This window comes from Dipodomys ordii, unplaced genomic scaffold (assembly GCF_000151885.1).
Source record: "Dipodomys ordii isolate 6190 unplaced genomic scaffold, Dord_2.0 Scaffold249, whole genome shotgun sequence".
Lineage (NCBI taxonomy): Eukaryota > Metazoa > Chordata > Mammalia > Rodentia > Heteromyidae > Dipodomys > Dipodomys ordii.
In genome coordinates, this window is record NW_012267465.1 from 358,495 (window position 1) to 379,102 (window position 20,608).

The 20,608-nt window shown below is 49.6% G+C and overlaps 3 protein-coding genes across 5 annotated transcripts in view; 2 read left to right on the forward strand and 1 right to left on the reverse strand.

The window, feature by feature from the left end:
- Tmem91 (transmembrane protein 91) overlaps positions 1-3,659 on the forward strand; it is an 8,866-nt gene extending 5,207 nt beyond the window's left edge. The window contains exons 2-4 of one of the 2 annotated variants that reach the window (XM_013036107.1): positions 271-507; positions 1,657-1,806; positions 3,521-3,659. In XM_013036107.1, the coding sequence (XP_012891561.1) occupies positions 301-507; positions 1,657-1,806; positions 3,521-3,613 (450 nt within the window). In that variant the 5' untranslated portion in view covers positions 271-300 and the 3' untranslated portion in view covers positions 3,614-3,659. Of the gene's footprint in view, positions 1-270; positions 508-1,656; positions 1,807-3,372 lie in introns of both variants that reach the window. The other variant, XM_013036109.1, reaches the window with a different exon arrangement.
- A 2,749-nt stretch (positions 3,660-6,408) lies between these two features.
- Exosc5 (exosome component 5) lies at positions 6,409-13,778 on the reverse strand. The gene is made up of 6 exons (XM_013036084.1): positions 13,589-13,778; positions 11,973-12,086; positions 11,387-11,508; positions 9,649-9,789; positions 8,414-8,503; positions 6,409-6,730 (listed from the first exon to the last, which is right to left on the reverse strand). The coding sequence occupies exons 1-6, from the start codon at positions 13,716-13,718 to the stop codon at positions 6,638-6,640; spliced, it is 690 nt and encodes a 229-aa protein (XP_012891538.1). The 5' UTR covers positions 13,719-13,778; the 3' UTR covers positions 6,409-6,637.
- Positions 13,779-14,240: 462 nt separating this feature from the next.
- Positions 14,241-20,608, forward strand: part of Bckdha (branched chain keto acid dehydrogenase E1, alpha polypeptide) — an 18,442-nt gene continuing 12,074 nt past the window's right edge. The window contains exon 1 of one of the 2 annotated variants that reach the window (XM_013036125.1): positions 14,241-14,362. In XM_013036125.1, the coding sequence (XP_012891579.1) occupies positions 14,255-14,362 (108 nt within the window). In that variant the 5' untranslated portion in view covers positions 14,241-14,254. Of the gene's footprint in view, positions 14,363-15,474; positions 15,622-20,608 lie in introns of those variants that run through there. The other variant, XM_013036126.1, reaches the window with a different exon arrangement.

Consider the following 20,608-nt stretch of genomic DNA (forward strand, 5'->3'; position numbering starts at 1 on the left):
AGTTCTTCAGCTCAAGGCTAGCACTCTACCACTTGAGCCACAACGCCACTTCCGGCTTTTTTCTTTTTGCTTATGTGGTGCTGAGGAATCGAACCTAGGGCCTCATGCATGCAAGGCAAGCGCTCTACCACTGAGCCACTTTCTCAGTCCTAAACTTTGATTCTCAAATCTCAGCCTCCTGAGTAGCTGGGACTACAGGAGTGAGCTACCAGTGTTTGGCTGTTATGAAGTTCTTTGACAACCTGTATTTGTCTTCCCTCTGTACTCCAGGAACCCCCCTGTCACAGTCTCCTCCCAGCCATGGATAGTTCTAGCCTTGAGGAGCTTCAAGAGCCTCTGCTGAGGGGCACAGCTTATGGCCCCCCTGACCAGAAGCCTGGCACACGGGAGTTGGGGCTCCCCTTAGGAGAGAGAGCCTCTCCAGAACCCCTGAAGGGATGGCTGTTCTTACCGCCTCTTCCGTCTGTGAGTGCTGGCCTGGGAGAGCCAGGGCTCTTGGAACTCGAGGTAGGACCAGCAGGCCTGGGGGATGGCCAAGGGAGGGGAAGAGGGGACCCAGACCCAGCTACCATCTGCAAAGCTGTCAGTTGGAGGTAATGGAGGTCTGGCTTCTTACTGACCATGTGGGCTTTTGATCATTCTTGGTTGCTATGTTGGTGTTCTCTCCAGCCTTCTCCCATCTTGGTCTTTTTTAAAAATTAATTAATTCATTTATTTAGCCGATTGTGGGGCCTGAACTCTGGGCCTGGGCGCTGTCCTTCAACTCTTCAGTTGAAGGCTAGCGCTTTACCACTTGAGCCACAGCGCCACTTCTGGCTTTTTTTTCTGCTTATGTGGTGCTGAGGAGTCAAACCCAGGGCCTCATGCATGCAAGGCAAGCGCTCTACCACTGAGCCACCTTCCCAGCCCCTTTTACTATCTTTTCTTTTTCCCAAGCTAATGTCACTTTCTCATTTTTTATTTTTTGTACATATTGTATTTTAGGTCTTTTAGTGTGAGAGAAAGAATCTAAAATTCATGAATTAAAATGACACTGATGTACCTAGAAACATGTGGGTCATGCCTGTAATCCTAGCTATATAAGAGGCTGCGATGTATCTTGGTTCGAAGCGAGCCCAGGTAGGGAAGTCCATGAGTCATTTATCTCCAGTGAACCAGCAAAATAGCACGAAGTGGAGATATGGCTCAAATAGTATAGTGCCAGCTATGAGCAAAAATCCCAGTAAGAACACAAGACCAGGGCTGGGAAGGTGGCTCAGTGGTAGAGCACTTGCCTTGCATGCATGAGGCCCTGGGTTCAATTCCTTAGCACTACATAAGCAGAAAAAGCCAGAAGTGGTGCTATGGCTCAAGTGGTAGAGTGCTAGCCTTGAGCTGAAGAGCTGAGGGACAGCACCCAGGTCCAGAGTTCAGGCCCCACAACTGACAAAAAAAAAAAAAGAATACAAGACTATGAGTTCAAGCCCCAGTATGAGCTTATACACAAAAAAAGAATGAACTTAAAAGCTCTGGCATCTGGAATGTCAGGGTCAGAAGCCTTCTCTGACCATTCTTGAGGTTTCCAGGAAGCATTGGGTGTTGGGGATGATGGGGATGAGAGCAGTGGGCAGAGGTGGTTGGCCAGAGATGTCTACCCAGGCCCTCCTCTGTCCACAGGACTTGTCCTCCAGTGACAGTGACTCCGACTGCGATGAGGGCGGCCGTCTCTCCCCGCTTCTGCCCCATGACCACCTTGGCCTGGCCGTCTTTTCCGTGCTGTGCTGTTTTTGGCCGGTGGGCATCGCTGCCTTCTGTCTTGCCCAGAAGGTCAGTATGTGTGGGACTAGGAGGGCAATGGGTACACTGCACCACATACGTCTGGGGTAAAATGAGGTCGATTTCATGGAACCCTGAGTGGGGATCAGAAGCCTGAACTTAGAAGCCACACTTGTAATCCTAGCTACTTGGGAGAATTAGTTTAAGGCCAATACGGGCAAAAAGTTCAGAGAGGATCACCTCCCCGCCGGGACCCATCCCAATAAACAGATGTTGGTATACATCTGTAATTCTAGTGATGCAGGAGACATAGATAGGAGGATCACAGTCCAAGGCTAGACCCAGGCACAAAAGATGGGAGACCTTAGATGAAAAATAACTAAAGCAATCAGGCACCAGTGGCTCATACCTATAATCCTAACTATTCAGGAGACTGAGATCCAGAGGTTTTCAGTTCAAAGCCAGCGTAGGTTGAGTTGGGGGCATAGCTCCAATGGTAGAGTACCAGCTAAAAAGTAAGCTCAAGGCCAATAATTAGAAGAAAAAAAGACTAGGGGCTGGGAAGGTGGCTTAGTGGTAGAGTACTTGCCTTGCATGCATGAGGCTCTGGGTTCGATTCCTCAGCTCCACAAAAACAGGCTTAAGTGATAGGCCACTAGCCTTGAGCACGAAGAGGCTCAGGGACAGTGCCCAGGCCCTCAGTTCAAGCCCTAGGACCAGCAAAAAAAAAAAAAAAGATCAAAGTAAATGAAGGGCTGGGCATAGCTCAAGTAGTAGAGTGATTGCTTAGTGTGAAGTAGAGTTTAAACACCAGTACCACCCAGATCCTCACTTGAATCCAAACCCAAGTCTTCCACCCTTGAGACTTTTTCCTGTGTGTAAAATGGGAACAGCCCCCGCCTCAGGTCACTGAGAGCCAAGTGAGTTGGGCTGGTGGCATATTAAAAAATAGTGGCATGGCTGGGAAGGTGGCTCAGTGGTAGAGCACTTGCCTTGCATGCATGAGCCCCTGGGTTTGATTCCTCAGCACCACATCAACAGAAAAAGCCAGAAGTGGCACTGTGGCTCAAGTAGTAGAGTGGTATTCTTGAGCTGAAGAGCTCAGGGACAGCGCCCAGGCCCAGAGTTCAAGTCCTACAACCGACAAAAAAATAAATAAATAAATAAATAAAAATAAAAAATAATGGCAGCTAGGCGCTGGTGGCTCATGCCCGTAATCCTACCTACTCAGGAAGCTGAGATCTGAGGATCACTGTTCAGCGTCAGCCGAGAAGAAAAGTCTGTGAGATTCTTATCTCCAACCACTTAAAAGGCTGAAAATGGAGCTGTGATTCAAGTGGTAGAGCACAAGCTTTGAGCAAAAAAAGCTCAGGGACAGTTCAAGCCCCAGACTGGTGTGCATGCACATGCACGCGCGCACATGCACACACACACACACACACACACACACACGCAAAGTGGCACATACCATAGTCATCATCCAGCCTAATGACAGGTGATAGCCCTGTTTGGGCTGATGAAAATGAATGGTGTGCTGGGCGGAGCAGAGGCTGCAGGAAGCAGGGTTGGGATGGGGAGAGGGGATGCCCTGATCACTACTGCCCACTGCCTCTACAGACCAACAAGGCTTGGGCCCAGGGGGACATCCAGGGGGCAGGGTCTGCCTCCCGCCGTGCCTTTCTGCTGGGGGTCCTGGCCATCGGGCTGGGGCTGTGTACATACGCGGCCGCCCTGGTGACCCTGGCCGCCTACCTTGCCTCTCGAGACCCGCCCTAGCTGCCCCTCCAGCGCCCACTGTGAATCCAGAGGCCGGCGACCCAGCACACCCGGGGACAGAGTGGAGAATCCTGGTGCATGAGGCGGCAGTGATGCAGTGACGGGCGCCCCCCATCCACAAGTGGAGCAGGTGGTGACCCACCCCCTCCCCAGGTGGCAGCAACCAGAGATTAAAGGAGACATCCTTAAAGCCACATCAGTCTCTGTGTGTGTGTGCTGGGGTGAGAGGGGTCCTGAGGACTGGAGGGGGAAGTGGGTGAGGCCAAGGTCTCCATACCACACACAGCCAGGACCCCAAGCCTCAGTGACTTCCCTGAGGATCATTTTGTCTCATCTGCAAAATGGGCCAATGTTCTCCACACCAGTTGCACCCCATGAGTCATGAACAACTGCTGTCTCCCTGAGGCTCTCTGGCAGCAGTTTGTTGCTTAAGGAACAAGAAGCTATGGTAGCTGGGCACTGGTGGCTCATGCCTGTCATCCTAGCTACTCAGGAAGAGGCTGAGATCTGAGGATCACAGAATCCAGCCTGGGCAGGAAAGTCTGGGAGACTTGTCGCCAATGAACCAGCAAAAGCCAGAAATGGAGCTGTGGCTCAGGTGGTGGAACACCACCAGCCTTGAGTGAACAAGCAAGCTAAGGGATTGTGTTTAGATCCTGAGTTCAAGTTTCAGTCCCGGCACAAACAAAAGTTGTGGGAAGCCGGGTGCTGGTGGCTCACTCCTGTAATCTTAGCTACTCAGGAGGCTGAGATCTGAGGATCATGGTTCAAAGCCAGCCCGGGCAGGAGAGACCGTGAGACTCCTATCTCCAATAAACCACCAGAAAACCGAAAGTGGCGCTGTAGCTCAAGTGGTAGAGCACTCGCCTTGAGCTGAAGAGCTGAGGGACAGCGCCCAGGCCCAGAGTTCAAGCCCCACGACCAGCAAAAAAAAAAAAAGTTGTGGGAATGCAGTTCAGTGGTAGAGTGCTTGTTTAGCATGCATGAAGCCTTGGGTTCAATTCCTCAGCACCACATACACAAAAAAGCCGGAAGTGGCACTGTGGACTCAAGTAGAATGACAACCACGAGCAAAAGAAACTCAGATACAGTGCCCAGCCCTGAGTTCAAGCCCCAAGACTGGCAAAAATAAATAAAAATGCTGGCCCGAGGCAGGCAGAGGACATGGGGGCAACCCTTGGCAGAAGAGTGGGCAGTGAAGATGCTAGAAAAGTGCAGCATCTGCCGGGCGCTGGTGGCTCACGCCTGTCATCCTAGCTACTCAGGAGGCTGAGCTCTGAGGATCTCGGTTCAAAGCCAGCCCGGGCAGGAGAGACCGTGAGACTCCTATCTCCAATAAACCACCAGAAAACCGGAAGTGGCGCTGTAGCTCAAGTGGTAGAGTGCTAGCCTTGGCTGAAGAGCTGAGGGACAGCGCCCAGGCCCAGAGTTCAAGTCCCACGACCGACCAAAAAAAAAAAGAAAGAAAAGTGCAGCATCTGACAGAACAGAACATCAAACTAAAGGTATGCAGGGTTTGCAGATGCTCTTTGGGGGTGGGGTGTGATTGTGGGGCTTCCACCAAACAGATGATATGCAAGGAGAGGAAGAGGGGCCTGACATGAATCCCTCATGCCCCCCCCCACCGAATCCCCCCCAGGACAGGGCTGCTCTTGGGCTTGGCTCCTGTGCCCTCACTCTGCGGGGGTGGGGTGGGGGGAAGAATCGGTCAAGCTGCACTCAATATGGCTATTTCCACCCCCTAAGACCACTGAGCCTCAGCTACTTTATGGATGAGGTTGAGTGTGCTGGGGTCGCCCTGCACTCCACAGCCCAGCCGGTAACCTCAGTGCCTGCCTTTCCTCCTGTGATCCCCAAGGCACCACTCCTACCCTCTCCCCGCCCCCCTCCCTCGATGCTCCACCTTGTCGCCCATTTCCTCTCTCTCTGACCCTGGCTTATTTCATTCCAGTCTCTGACTGCCTGGTTGGTACCCGACCCCAGAGCTCCTCACCAATTCTGTTTACTCTCGCCGAGCTGACTCACAAAGTGTTGTTCCCTGCTATTTTTCTTTTTTACTTTGTGCTGGTCCTAAGGCTTGAACTCAGGGCCTGAGCACTGTCCCGAAGCTTTTTGTGTACAAGGTTAGTACTCTATCACCAGAGCCACACCTCTATTTTGTTTTGTGGTAGTTCATTGGGGACAAGTAGCACAGACTTCCCTGCTGGAGCTGGCTTTGAACCATGATCCTCAGATCTCAACCTGTGAGCTACCAGCACACAGCCATTTTTTTTTTCTTTTTTTGGCAGTCGTGGGGCTGGAACTCTGGGCCTGGGCACTGTCCCTCAGCTCTTCAGCTCAAGGCCAGTACTCTACCACTTGAGCCACAGCACCACTTCCTATTTTCTGAGTAGTTTACTGGAGATAAGAATTTCATAGACTTTCCTGCCCAGGCTGGCTTTGAGCCTTGATCCTCAGCTCTCAGCCTCCTGAGTAGCTAGGATTACAGGCATGAGCTACCATATCCTGCTAGCCATTTTTCTTTTCTTTTTTCTTGTCGGTTGTGGGGCCTGAACTCTGGGCCTGGGTACTGTCCCTCAGCTCTTCAGCTCAAGGCTAGCGCTCTACCACTTGAGCCACAGTACCACTTCCAGCTTTTTCTGCTTATGTGGTGCTGAGGAATGGAACCCAGGGCCTCATGCATGCAAGGCAAGCGCTCTACCACTGAGCCACCTTCCCAGCCCTCTTTTTCTTTTTGTCTGTCACCTTACTCACTGCTCCGGGAACACAGGACCTGGGTGTCCTTGGCTACCATGATTTCAGCACTCAGCAGGGAGGCCTGAGGAGTAGGTGTTGAGCAGACATGTGTGGGAATGAGTGGATACTGACTCATTCATCCAAACTGGACAAGCTCCCTTTAATGTTACCCTTGTTTGTGTAAGAGAGAGAGAGGGGGAGGATCTGGGCCAGAGGCCCAGGACTGTCAGGTGCCAAGGCTGGACACAGGAGCCCCTGCAGGCTACAGGATAGATGCCACATGGACATCCAGATGGGGAGCCAAGGCTGGGCGCTGGTGGGCTTCCGGCGGGAGGCACGGGTGGCAGGGGCGGGGACGCCATGCCCCAGCTCAGCTCTTGGAGTAGCGCCTCTGCAGTGACTCCCGGTAGAAGCGGAAAACATGCTGGGAGGCCGCCTGCGCAGCGGCCAGGCACTGCTGGAGCTAGAAAGGAGAAGCCAGTCAGTGCTAGGGCCTGGCCCTGAGCCCCAAGTCCACAGGACCCTTCCCCTTCCTCCTCACCTAAAGCAAGGGAAGCAGTGAGGGGAGTTTCTCAAGTGCATTCACCTTTATTCCTACTTTGTTTTTTTTTTTTTTTTTTGGGGGGGAAGGGTTAGTAGATACTCAATTGGGCAAGCACACTACCGTACTGGAGTTTGAACTCAGGGTCTGGGTGTTGTCTCTGAGCTTTTTCACTCAAGGCTGGTGCTCTACCACTTTGAGCCTCAGCTCCACTTCCACTCCTTTAGTGGCTAATTTGAGGTAAGCGTCTCATGAGCCAGGCTGGTTCTGAACCACGATTCTCAGATCTCATCCTCCCCAATTGCTGGGATTACAGATATAAGCCACCACTGGCACCAGGCTTAATTCTAATGTTAAGACATAGTCTTGCTACCTTTGCCTGGACTGGCCTGGAACTCTCGATCCTCCAGCCTCTACCTGAGTAGCTGGGATTACAGGCACGTACCACCATACCCACCTTCTTGTCCCCCTGTACTCTCTAAGGTCTTTCATGGGATATATATATATATAAATGTATATGTGCATCTATGTATATATATATGTATGTATGTATATGTGTGTCTATGTATATATATGTATATGTGTGTGCATATATATGTGTATATATATGTGTGTGTGTGTAAATATATATATTCCTGCAGCAGATTCTGTCAGTAACAGAATCAGCATTCCAATACCTCAGACATGACCATGATCCATTTGATCCACAGAATCTTTGGGTTCACAGAATTGGACAGCCTCTGGGATTTAGCAGCATGAGTCCTTGTACCCCATGGAATTTTAAGACTCTAAGTCTTTATCACCACGAATTCTTGGACTCACAGGGAGGTCAGCCTAGACATGGTGCTCTTGGAAATCATCAGCCCCTGCCTCCAACTGTGCTGCTCTTCCTTTTCCTACCTTACAACCTAGGCTTTACCCCATAGTTTCCACAGGTTTCCATGATTACAAAGTTTAGAAATTCCCTTAAAAAAAAAAAAAAAGACATAGGGCTGGAAATGTGGCTTAGCAGTAGAGTGCTTGTCTAGCTTGCATGAAATCCTGGGTTCGACTCCTCAGTACCACATAAACAGAAAAAGCCAGAAGTAATGCTGTGGCTCCTCAAGGATAGTGCCCCAGCCCTGAGGTCAAGCCCCAGGACTGGCAAAAACAATAACAACAACAACAACCCCCCCCCACACACACACGCGCATGCACACACACACACATACACACACAAATACATCTATCGACAGGGATACAAGAAAGCAAGTACTAGCCAGGCACCAGTAGCCCACACCTATAATCCTAGCCACTCAGGAGCCTGAGATCTAAGGACCGCAGTTCAAAGCCAGCCCAGTCAGACTCTTATCTCTAATAAACCACTCAGAAAAGTCCAGAAGTGGCACTGTGGCTCGAGTGGTAAGTGCCAGCCTTAAGCACAAAGGAGTTCAGGGACAAAGCCCAGGCCCTGAGTTCCAGCCTTAGGACCAAAAAACAAAACAAAACGTGAAAAACAAAGCCAAGCAAATACTCATTTGTCAAATGTCCCAGCCTGCAAGCAGCGTTGGGACAAGGCATTGTGTCAGGGTGGAAGAAGGTTCCAGAAGATTCCCATGCTGGTACCTCAGAATTGGAGTAGAACCCCTTGGTGGTGGACATCAACAGCTTCTGCTCTACACTGTCGAGGGCAAAGGTCAGGACGGCCCGGGCTTCCTAGGAATGAGAAGAGGGGAATAGAGGACGGGACTCTGAGTTAAAATCTCAGCCAGTGACTCTAGATGCTTGGCCTCATGACCCATGGCCTCTCCTCCCCATGGCTCATGTGTTTGTCTCCATGCTGCCTTTCTCCAGGCAACAGCTCTCCACTTTCCCTTAGTCTGACCTCAGACTTCATGTCCTACAGAGGGAAGCCACAGTGCTTGGTCAACTGCTTTGCTGCCTTTCTACCTCTTGTCCACCCTCTTCTGGGTTGAGTACCACAGGGGCTACAAGCCAGAAAACTACATTTCCCAGACTCCTTTGCCATTCAGAGCTACTAGCAATCTCTTGGGCCCCCAGGAACAACAGACGTATCTTGCTCCTTACTTTGACAATGGCAGATACTACATCATGATACAATACAAGGGAGGTTCTGGACTGTGGCACAAGACGGGGCATGTCATCTTCCACGCATCTCAAACCCAACTGCACCAATTACCTCCAACAGCACAGAGCAGGAGCTACTGGGCCTAGGAGAGGCTTTCAATCTTTGCGTTACATCCCTTCCACTGAAAGTACCTTTAGTGGTGTTTATTTCCCTGACCATGAAAGTACTGGGCAGAAAACTCCCAAGAGTCCTTAGGACACTGTGAATTTGAGGAGTGCCTTCTTCTTCTCTTCCCTTTGGCCTTTTATGTCTCTTAAGAGAGAAGCATGGAAGGGCTGGGACTGTGGCTTAGTGGTAGACTGCTTGCCTGGCATGCTTGAAGCCCTGGGTTTGATTCCTCAGCACCACATAAACTGGAAGCAGTGCTGTGGCTCAAGCGGTAGAGCGCTCCCTTGAGCTGAAGAGCTGAGGGACAGTGCCCAGGCCCAGAGTTCAAGCCCCAGGACTGACAAAAAGAAGAAAAAAAAAAAAGATAGAAGCATAGAGATGACAGGAGCAGGAAAGATGCTAGCTAGAGAGAAAATGAAGCAAAGGGAGCTCAACCTCTGTTCTTTCTGTTTGGTAATAAAAGCCACTACTTCCCTTGTCTGCTTTTGCAAGTGAGTATTCAGCACCTGAAGCTGAAAGGAAATCTGATGAACAGAGCAGAGCCTGCCAACTGGGGATGAGGTGTGCGAGCCAAGGGACTGAGAAGCAAGGCCTTCACACCTACCTTTTCTTGCTTGTCTGTGGGGTCCAGCGTGATGGTCCCATCAGAGTCCAAGGCACAGGTGATGCCGCAGAAAAGAGCTTTCATGGGCACACCTGCATCCACCAGTGCCATGCAGGCAGCATTCAGGCAACAGGCCAGGAGCTGAGCACCGCGGGGAGTGGTTAAGAAGAGCATCTATTGTAGGGCTGATCAGCAGAATACGGCATTCCTACCTTCCCCTGCCGATGCCTGTGGCAGACACCACTAATCGATGGCAGAAAGGCAGTTTGGCAGGATGGATAAGGGATTCCACAATCGACTAGCCACAGTTCTGTACCCAGCCCTGTCTTCTTACAGGTGGGTGACTAAATGACTATCTCCGAATCTGGATCTTGTCTGCTACACATGATAGTGATTGCAAGGACCAAACAGCTACAGTCAAACAGGGGCAGAAAGGGGAAGGGACCTCTTAAGGTCACTGGCAAAGCCTGTGGGAGAAGCCAAGACCTTTCAGGAGGCTCAGAGGCCTAGAATCTGTCACCTGACTCTACCTTTGTTCCCAGCTTCATTCTTCCAGCCTAGCAGAGTGGACAATGAGTTCCAGCTCTGCCCTTGACCCTGGTCACTTCCTCTGGGCTTAAGTTCCTGTCCCTATAAATGGAATTACAACAGGTCCACCCATCCCAATACACAGCCAAGTACCAGAGACACCCTCTAGAAAGGCTCATGGCTGGTTCTGGCCCAACCAGACATACTGGAAACACACAGATCTTTCCAGGCTGAGCTCTTGACCCAGCTGTTCAAGTTGTCTCCAGTGCCTAGAGCACAAAAACCTGCTGAAGTATAAATCTAGAATCATTGGCACAGGCTCTGGGTTCAAGTCCTGTCTTTACTGCTTTCTGGCTGTGTGCCCTTGGACAAGCACTTCTTCTCTTGGGGCCTCAGTTTCCTCACCTGTAAACAGGAATCCTTTAAGCCTAGAATCAGATAGCTAGGGGAGTGGAGAGCAAGTCCGACAGCCATATACTTATTTACCCACTGTAGCTGTTTGGTTATAGAATACCCCTTACTTAAGCATAGCCCTCTACACGTGTGTGTGTGTGTGTGTGTGTGTGTGTGTGTGTGTGTGTCCATGGGGCTTGAACTCTGGGCCTGGGTGCTATCCCTGAGCTCTTCAGCTCAAGGAGAACTGTACTTGAGTCAAGTGCCCCTTCCAGTTTTCTGGTAGTTAACTGGAGATAGAAGAGTCTCCTGGACTTTCCTGCCTAGGCTTGCTTTGAACTGTGATCCTCAGATCTCAGCTTTCTGAGTAGCTAGGATTACAGATATGAGCCACCAGTGCGTGGCTTTCTCTACTTTTTTTTTATAGAATGATTCCCCTCATTGTAACCACAATAATTCCTGCTCCCTAGGGGGAGGCAGAGTATGGGCCAGGTGTCTGGCACCTCTCCACATCCCTTAGTACTGTCTGCCACAGGCTAGAAGCCAACAAACTACATTTCCCAGACTCCTTTGCTACCATGTTCCTTAGGGATCCCAGCTTTTGAGGATTATATTAGTAAATGTGAGAAGTCCTCAGAACAGGGCCTGGCAACCAGGAATCCACTCAAGCTGAGTTTGCTATTCTTCAGGAGTTGCTGCCTAGCATATTACGTCACTGGAGGTTCCTGACTAGCAGTGTTTCCAGAGTCACCAGAAGGGAAGCCATCAGGGAGGTTCTGGGACGTTTCCTGGAGGAAGGTGGCTGGGGAAAGGATACAGAGCCAGCATCACTGACAACCTGCAAGACAACAGTGATGGAGGTACGGGGATGCAGGGCCCCCAGGACTGCCGCCTCGCATGTGTTCCTGATCATCCGCTCCCGGCTCTTCTCAGCCACACCTGGAGAAATCAAGAGAGGTTGGTGGGCTCTTCTTTTCTACCTGGCTCCCCTTCTTCCTTTCACCCCATCCTCTGGATTAAGGTCTTCTGAAAAGGGCTTAAAAACCGCCTGGGAGGGCAGACTGAGCTTGACAAAGCGTCTACCCTACCCCTGCTATAGCCAGCCTGTGCTGAGCAGATACAGACCCCTGAGGGAGACCCACATCTGGTGCTAATGCCCACGTCTACCCCCACCCCTGGGCCCATCTCATAGGGGAGTGAGGGAGATGATGGAGTTGAAAGAGGTAGAAAAATAAGTGAATTGAAAGGAGGAGAGATGAACGCAGGAAGGAAGGAGAGAAACTGAGGAACAGGCAGAGAGCTAGAAAAAGGGTAGCAATGAAGAGTGGGCCTAGCAAGCAGTGAGGCACTAAGCAAGGTCCCAACACACTGAACCTTTAAGGGGTTCAGCTTGGCCCAGTTACCAGGCAGCCCGATCTTTGGCCTCAGGATCACTTCGAGGGTGGCCTTGTTAAAGATCTCCTTGTTCACCTTCACCTCTGCTGGCCCGTACACACCTGCCAGAACTGAGGTATCTCCTGGGGGGACAGTGGAGCAGGACTTAGTCATACCACCCTGGCTTCTGGAGCCTAATGGTCAGCAAGTAACAGAATGGGCTTAAGAGATGGAGTCCCAGCCGGGCGCCGGTGGCTCAGGCCTATAATCCTAGCTAATCAGAAGGCTGAGATCTGAGGATTGCGATTCAAAGCCAGCCTGGGCAGGAAAGTCCATGAGATTCTTAGCTACAGTTAGCTACTCAGAAAACCAGAAGTGATGCTGTGACTCTTGAGCTGAAGAGTGTAGGGACAGCACCCTTGGCTCATGCCTGTAATCCTAGGTACTCAGGCTTTTTCTGTGTATGTGGTACTGAGGAAATGAACCTAGGGCTTCATGCATGCTAGGCAAGCACTCTACCACTAAGCCACATTCCCAGTCAAGCTGTGAAACTCTTATCTCTAATAAACCACCAGAAAACCAGAAGTGGTGCTGTGGCTCAAGTGGTAGAGCACTAGCCTTAAGCCGAAGAGCTGAGGGACAGTGCTCAAGCCCACAGTTCAAGCCCCATGACCGACAAAAAAAATAAAAATAAGAATAAAGTAAATGAGTAATTACTCAAATGTTGGGATGGGGGGAAGGGAGCTATCTGTCACCCCAAGTGTAGACATCAACTTCAATTTCAAGAGTTTAATTGGGTAAAAGATCTGCCACAGTCTAGGCAATAATTATAATTGGGCTGGTGGTGGTTACTGTGTACAAGGGTATTTATGCAAATGATTAGGTTTGCCTCAATTGGAGACCTATGGATGCAAGGTTGGGAAGCAGAAGAAAAGCTAGTCAAGGAAAATGTCTCAACTGGTGGAAGTTCTCCTATATAGGAGTAGTCATTCAAACCGTATTAAGTGAGTTGCTATTCACTGGCAAAAAAGTTCCTCCTATTGTCTGGCACTGCAGTCCCTCCTGCTGTTGGAAATTTACTCTCTCTCCCCTGAACCCCCTTTTCCCTGGGAAATAGGGAACAAAACATGGGAACAAAAATGTGAAATCAGAACAAAATTATTGATAAAGGGCAAAAACCTCTTTGTCCCCTTCTCCAACCTTGCTAAAAAGCCAAAGCACATCCCTCCCTCACGGAAGTTTGTTTGCCAAGCAAAAAGAAGGAAAAAAAAAGGTTTAAACTCAGCCATGCTGGCTTGCTTGTGGCTGAGTGCTGGGCGACCTGAGCCACGCCTCCAGCCTGGCTTTTCTGATGATGAATCTGGAGATGAAGTCTCCTGGACTTTTCTGGCCTAGACTGGCCTGGATCTCAGCCTCCTAGAAACTAGGATTACAGGCATGAGCTATCAGCACCCAGCTGGAATATTCGTGCTTTTGGAGATGGTCTGCCCCTCTTTCATCCTGAGAGGTATTTACTGGGGTGAAGATTCTAGTCTTCGCGGGTGGGAGGGGAGGGCTGTGTACAATGAAGTAGCTGCAAGTACCCCCCACTTCTTCTCCACAACAGGTTAAAATAGGTCTGGAGAGAATGGACGTGCGTCCTTACCTTGGAGAAAAGAAGCTGAGCCATCAGGCCGGGAGAGCAAATTCTGTTCGCAAGCAAAGTGCCTCAGGCTGCAGCTGGGGACCTTGGGACCCGATTCCGTTCCACGGTCGGAATGCGGGGGCCCTTCCATGGCTAAACACAGCCCACGTGCGGGCGGCGGAGCTCGCCGCTTCCTCCCCGCCGCGCGCGCTTGCGCGTGCGCACGAAGCCTGCCTCCTGCCTCCATAGTGCGCACGCGCCCGTCTCGGGGGAGAAAGGTGGGGCCCGAATTGAACTGGTACCCGCACGTGGCTCAGCGTTTACCAACAATGTGGCTCCGCCCACCCACGACCCCTAATTCTGGCAAGGCTATTGGTCAATACAGGGGGATGGGCGTGTCTGGAGAAAGGCTCCTCCTACCCAAGGACCCTAGGTCCTAATCCCCTACGGCTCTGCTCAAGTTGTCCTTTACATTGCCTATTTGATGAGAAACGACAAACGATCAGAGCAATCGCGAGGGATAGATATATTATTTTCACCACATATCTATACATTCTGGCTTCCTTGTAAGAGGAGACGCGCGTTTACTCGACAGAGTAGTGCCACTATTGGAGTCAGGCTTCGGAAGGGTCAGCTCCCCGTCTAACTTAGGCGAGGGGCGGAGCGCGGGGGAAGTTGTCAGCCAAGATGGCGGTAGCGTTCTCGGCGGCTCGGATGTGGAGGCGAAGCCGAGGCCTGGGCCCGGCTGCCCTCCTGTTGCTGAGACGGCCTGGGACTCGGGGGGTGACTACTTCTGTGAGTACTGGGCTCCTCTGGGCGCAGGTTCCCTAAGAAGGGATAGGCTGTCTTTGGGGTTGTTTCTGAGTGTGGGGTTCTGGCTGGGTCGTCACGGGAAAAACTTGTTCCTTCGGTCGTGGGGCCTGAACTCTGGGCCTGGGCGCTGTCCCTCAGCTCTTCAGCTCAAGGCCAGCACTCTACCACTTGAGCCACAGCGCCACTTCCGGCTTTTTCTGCTTATGCGGTGCTGAGGAATCGAACCCAGGGCCTCATGCACGCAAGGCAAGCACTCTACCACTGAGCCACCTTCCTAGCCCCAGGAAGAACTTTTTTTGGTGCCATTTCTGAGGCCTGAAGTCAGGGCCTGGACGCTATCCCTGAGGTTTTTTTTTTTTTTTGCTTGTCTTATTCAGGCTTGTGCGAGAGTCTTAGGAACTTTTCTTCCCTAGCTAGCTTCGAACTGAGATCCTCAGATCTCAACCTCCTGAGAAGCTAGGACTTATAGGCATAGACACCAGCGCCCTGCTAAAGGGAAAACTTTATTTTATTTTTACAACAGCCTTACAATGACTATGTAGCCCAGGCTGCCCTGGAACTTGTGATCTTTCTCGCTTCAGTCTTCCATGATTTCGGATTGACAGATGTGCTGCCACCATGCCTGACTAAGGCATGGTGAGTAAAGACCCCCTCCTGGAAGAGAGAAAGGAGAGATGAGGTCCCCATCGTTTACTTTTGCAGGGCTTTGTATGCCTTTGCCCCTTGACCCACATTTGAATGTTAAGATGAATTGGGTTTCTTAAAACCTATTTAATTCCCGGTGGAAAAAATTTTAGGAACCTTTTGTGTTGCAAAAATTATGCAGAGGAGATGATCAATATGTATTTTCTGAATTTATGAAGGGAGGGAAAAAAAGTGGGAGAGAGTTTCAGATAGGGCTTGTTGGCCATATTGCTTCAAAACACTTGAGAATCCAGATGCTGGTGGCTCACACCTGTAATCCTAGCTATCGGGGAGGCTGAGATTGGAGGATTGAGATTGGAAGCTAGCCTGGGCAGGAAAGCCCATAAGACTCTTATCTCCAGTGAACCACCAAAAAGCCAGAAGTGGAGCTGTGACTCAAGTAGAAGACTGCCAACCTTGAGTGAAAAAGCCAAACAAGAGCACAAGGCCCTGATTTCAAGCCCCAGTACTGACTTGAGAAAGAAATCTAGTTGGAAGCCCCTGGCTGAAGGAAGAGAGGCAGTGGGCTGTAAAATGGCTTTGAACCAAAATTTCAGGTAAGGTAGGAGTGGTGAAATAGTTAGGTTCTGGAGCTAGACCAAGTGAGTTTATAACCTTGCTCTGCCAGTTTCCAGTTCTGTAATCCCAAACACATCTCTGGGTCTAATTTCCTCTCTGTAAAATGCTCATAGGGTTATTATAGCTATATATGTTGGGGCAATATACATATATATATGTATATATATATATATATATATGTATGTGTTATAGAAACTGTAATGTGTTGTAGATACTAAAATATGGTGTATATTAGCTATATACCTAATATAGAGTACATACTGTTAGGTATATATTGTTTATTATATCAGTAACAAAGTGGGCCTGGCACATCATAAAGGCAATAGGAAATTTGACTAGTGGCAACTGTTAGTGAGAGTGGGGAAGAAGGCTGACACTTACCTTTGGAGAGCAAAGAAGGTGAACTTGGGAGTAGAGTGTGGGCTAGATTGGCATTTTACTGGTGAAGGATCTCAAGATCCCTTGAAGTTATGTCTGACCCTCTCCCTACTTCATAAGGCAAGGAAGATGGGACCTGTAGGAAGAGCTTGTGGTTAGCAGGAGGAACATGGGAGGAAGTGAACAGGGTGGGCCAGCCATGAGGAGTGGGTACCTAGGAAGGGAGTTGTGGGAAACAGGTACATGCAGAGAATTGTGGGGGCAGGGCAGTCGCCTGCTTGTAGGCTATTCTATGGCTCCTCTCCCTACGCTAGTCAGATGCTATACAGATGATCTTAGTGTCTGGCAGTCATTAGCAGACCTATACAGGCAGACCTAGAAGTGAGCAGTAGTATGTGACAGGCTGAAGAAAGCTCATTTGTAGCTGATTAAATCTGTTTTTCTCCTGGGTTATGCTCCCTGTTGATTTCCCTCGTCTCCTCTATTCATTTTTTGAGGGGTTAGGTGATTGGCTTAAGGCGAATGCTCTATCACTTCAGTGACAGCACCACTTCTGGCTTTTTTCTGAGTAGTTTATTGGAGATAAAGATTCTCACAGGGACTTTTCTGCCCAGACTGGCTTTGAACCTTGATCCTCAGATCTCAGCCTCCTGAGTAGCTAGGATTACAGGCGTGAGCCACCAGCTCACCATTCCCTTTCTCTCTTCTTCGTTTTCTCTCAGTTCTAAATTTTTTGTTGTTGGGGGTGGTGGTTCTGGTACTTGAACTCTGGGACAGGGTGCTGTCCTGACCTCTTCAGCTCAAGGCAAACACTTGAGCCACTGCACCACTTCCTGTTTGCTTTCTGGTGGTTAATTGGAGATAAGAATCTCAAGGACTTTCCTGCCAGAGCTGGCTTTGAACAATGACCCTCAGATCTCAACCTCCTGAGTAGCTAGGATTACAGGCCACTGGGACCCTGGCATTCATATATATATATGCACACACACACATATAATTTTATTTATTTATTTTTTGTCAGTCGTGGGGCCTGAATTCTGAGCCTGGGCTCTGTCCCTCAGCTCTTCAGCTCAAGGCTAGCACTCTACCACTGAGCTACAATACCACTTCCTGCTTTTTCTGTTTATGTGGTACTGAGGAATTCAACCCAGGGCCTCAGGCATGCAAGGCAAGCACTCTACCACTGAGCCACCTTCCCAGCCCCCATTTTTTTTTCTGGTTGGTTGTGGGGCTTGAACTATGGGCCTGGGCGCTGTCCCTAAGCTCTTCTGCTCAAGGCTAGTACTCTACCATTTGAGCCACAGTACCACTTCCAATTTTCTGGTGGTTTATTGGAGATAAGAGTCTCACAGAGGGGCTGGGAAGGTGGCTCAGTGGTAGAGCGCTTGCCTTGCATGCCTGAGGCCCTGGGTTTGATTCCTCAGCACCACATAAGCAAAAAGAAAAAAGTCAGAAGTGGCCCAGAGTTCAAGCCCCACAACCGGACCCCCTCCCCCCAAAAAAAGAGTCTCACAGACTTTCCTGCCCGGGCTGGCTTTGAACTTTGATCCTCAGATCTCAGCCTCCTGAGTAGCTAGGATTACAGGCATGAGCCACCATTGCCCAGCCCTTTTCTGTTTATGTGGTACTGAGGAATTGAACCCAGGGCTTCATACATGCTAGGCAAGCACTCTACAACTGAACCACATTCCCAGGCCCCTCCCCCCAAAATATGTTTTTTTCTTTGTCAGTCGTGGGTCCTAAAGTCTGGGCCTGGGCACTGTCCCTCAGCTCTTCAACTCAAGGCTAGTGCTCTACCACTAGAGCCACAGCCCAGAGCCTCAAGCATGCAAGGCAAGCACTCTACCACTAAGCCAACTTCCCAACCTCTAAAATATTTTTTAAAATTGTATTTTTTAAGGAAGTTCTGAGTTTTGAACTCAGAGCCTTACCTCCCTAAGCCATGTCTCTGGTCTTGTTTTGTCTATGCTTTTGCTTGGACTGAATCTTGCTACCTCTAGGTATTTCTACAGCTAGAATTACAGGAGTGGGCCCCTGAGCCTGGCTGTCTCTACATTTTTGTTGTTGTTGTTGGTCATGGGGCTTGAACTCAGAGCTCAGACTCTGGGCACTGTCCCTAAACTTCTTTTGCTCAAGGATAGCACGCTACTGCTTGAGCCACAGTGCTACTTCTGGGTTTTTCTGTTTATGTGGTATTGAGGACTTGAATCCAGGGCTTCATGCATGGTAGGCGAGAACTCTACCACTGAGCTACATTGCCAGTCCTCCCTACATTTTTTTTGTGCCAGTCCTGGGGCTTAAACTCAGGGCATGGGCTCTGTCCTTGAACTTCTTTTGCTCAAGGCTAGCACTCTACCGCTTGAGCCACAGCGCCACTTCTGGGTTTCTCTGTGTACGTGGTACTGAAGAATCGAACCCAGGGCTTTATGAATGCTAGATAAGCACTACTAAGCCACATTCCTAGCCCCCTCCCTACTTTTTTGGGTAGAAGAAAGGGACAGAAGTAGTAGTCAAAACAGATTTTAGACCAGAACTGTCCACTAGATCTTTCTGTGATCTTGAGAATGGTTTATATTTATGCTTTCCAGTTGAGTAGCCACCAGCCACACATAGCTACTAAACATTTCTTTTTTTTGGTTCCGTTCGTGGGCCTGAACTCTGGGCCTGGGCTCTGTCCCTCAGCTCTTCAGCTCAAGGCTAGCGCTCTACCACTTGAGCCACAGTGTCACTTCTGGCTTTTTTCTTTTTGTTTATGTGGTGCTGAGGAATCAAACCCAGGGCCTCAGGCATGCAAGGCAAGCGCTCTACCACTGAGCCACCTTCCCAGCCCCTAAATATTTCTTTTTGTGTGTGTGTGCAGATCTGGGTCTTGAACTCAGGGCCTGAGTGCTGTCCCTGAGCCACTTTGTGCTCCAGGCTAATATTCTACCACTTGAGCCACAGTGCCACTTTTGGTTTTTTTGAGTAGTTTCCTAGAGATTAGAGTCTCAGTCACTTTTCTGCCCAGGCTAGCTTCAAACCCTGATCCTCAGATCTCAGCCTCCTGAGTAGCTAGGATTACAGGCATGAGCCACTAGCACCCAGCCTACTAAACATTTTAAATGTGACTAACAACTGAAGAAATAAAGTCGTATTTGTTTTTATGTGTGCTGGTATAAAGATTTGAACTCAGGACCTCCTGTTCTCACTAGGGCTTGGCACTCTACCATTTGTACTTCAAGTTCCTTGTTGTTTATGTATGTATCAATCCTGGGGCTTGTACTCAGGGCCTGGGTGCTGTCCTTGACCTTTCTTGCTGAAACCTTAAGAGTATGGTACCACTTGAGCCACAACTCCACTTCCAGCTTCTTGGTGGTTAATTGGAGATAAGAATCTCATGGACTTTTCTGCTAGGCCTGGCTTTAAATTGTGATCCTCAGATAATCAGCTTCCTGTGTAGCTAGGAGTATAGGCATGAGCCACCAGCACCTGGCTTCCCAGATGTTTTGAGAACTCAGGGCAAAGAGGAGAAAGGAAACCCATGAGTCAATTTGTAGCTATTGCTCCAGGGTCAGGTCATACCTAGCCAAACGTTCACCTCTGTGACTCCAGCTTCTGTGAGTGGAGCCCTTAACCTGCTGGAAATCAGGGAGCAGTCAGGGCTCATCATTAGCTAGGTTCTTTCTGCAGCCTAGCTGTTTTTTAGGGGGACCTCTCTAGGGGCTCCAGCGTCCTATGCAGTATCTTCAGCTGTAGGAGCCAGCACTGTGGGGTGAGTGGAGGTGCTCATTACTGATAATTCTGACTTGGGCTGGAACTGTGGCTTAGTGGTAGAGTGTTTGCCTAGCATGCATGAAGCCCTGGGTTCAATGCCCCAGTACCATATAAGCAGAAAAAGCCAGAAGTGGCACTGTGGCTCAAGTGGTAGAGTGCTGAGCAAAAGCAGCTCAGGGAGTGCCCAGGCCCTGAGTTCAATCTCCAGGACTGGCAAAAAAAGAAAAAAATTCTGACTTTTGGAGACAAGTTCCCTCACGGCTTAAGGCATTAAGAAGTCTGCCTTGGTCTTGCACATCATGAAGCACTCTTTGATATACAATGCCAACTCACATTCATTATTACATTAGTTTTGCCCCAGTACCAGCAAAATTTAAAAATAATCTGCAAATTGACTTTGTGATTCTATAACACAAGTATTCCAGTGAGGAAATCAGTTTTATAAAGAGAAGAAAGGCTGAAGAATGTAGATGTAAGAATCAATGAACAGAATGATCCATTCAGTTACTTTCCTAGCTAGTGGGAGGTTGAGAATGGGAGGATTGTGGTTTAAGGTCAGAGAGGATCTCACTCCAGTAGCCCAGACTAGCCTCAGACTCAAGATCCTTTGGCCTTAGGCTTTCTGAATGCTGGGATGATAGGTGAGCACTGCCACATTTGGCTTTCATTGCTTTGCATTTTAAATAAAATTTAATTTCAATTAAATTTAGAAACAAAAGTTCTTGATATATAATCCAAGCTGGCCTAGGGGCTGGGAAGGTGGCTCAGTGGTAGAGCGCTTGCCCTGCATGCCTGAGGCCCTGGGTTCGATTCCTCAGCACCACATAAGCAAAA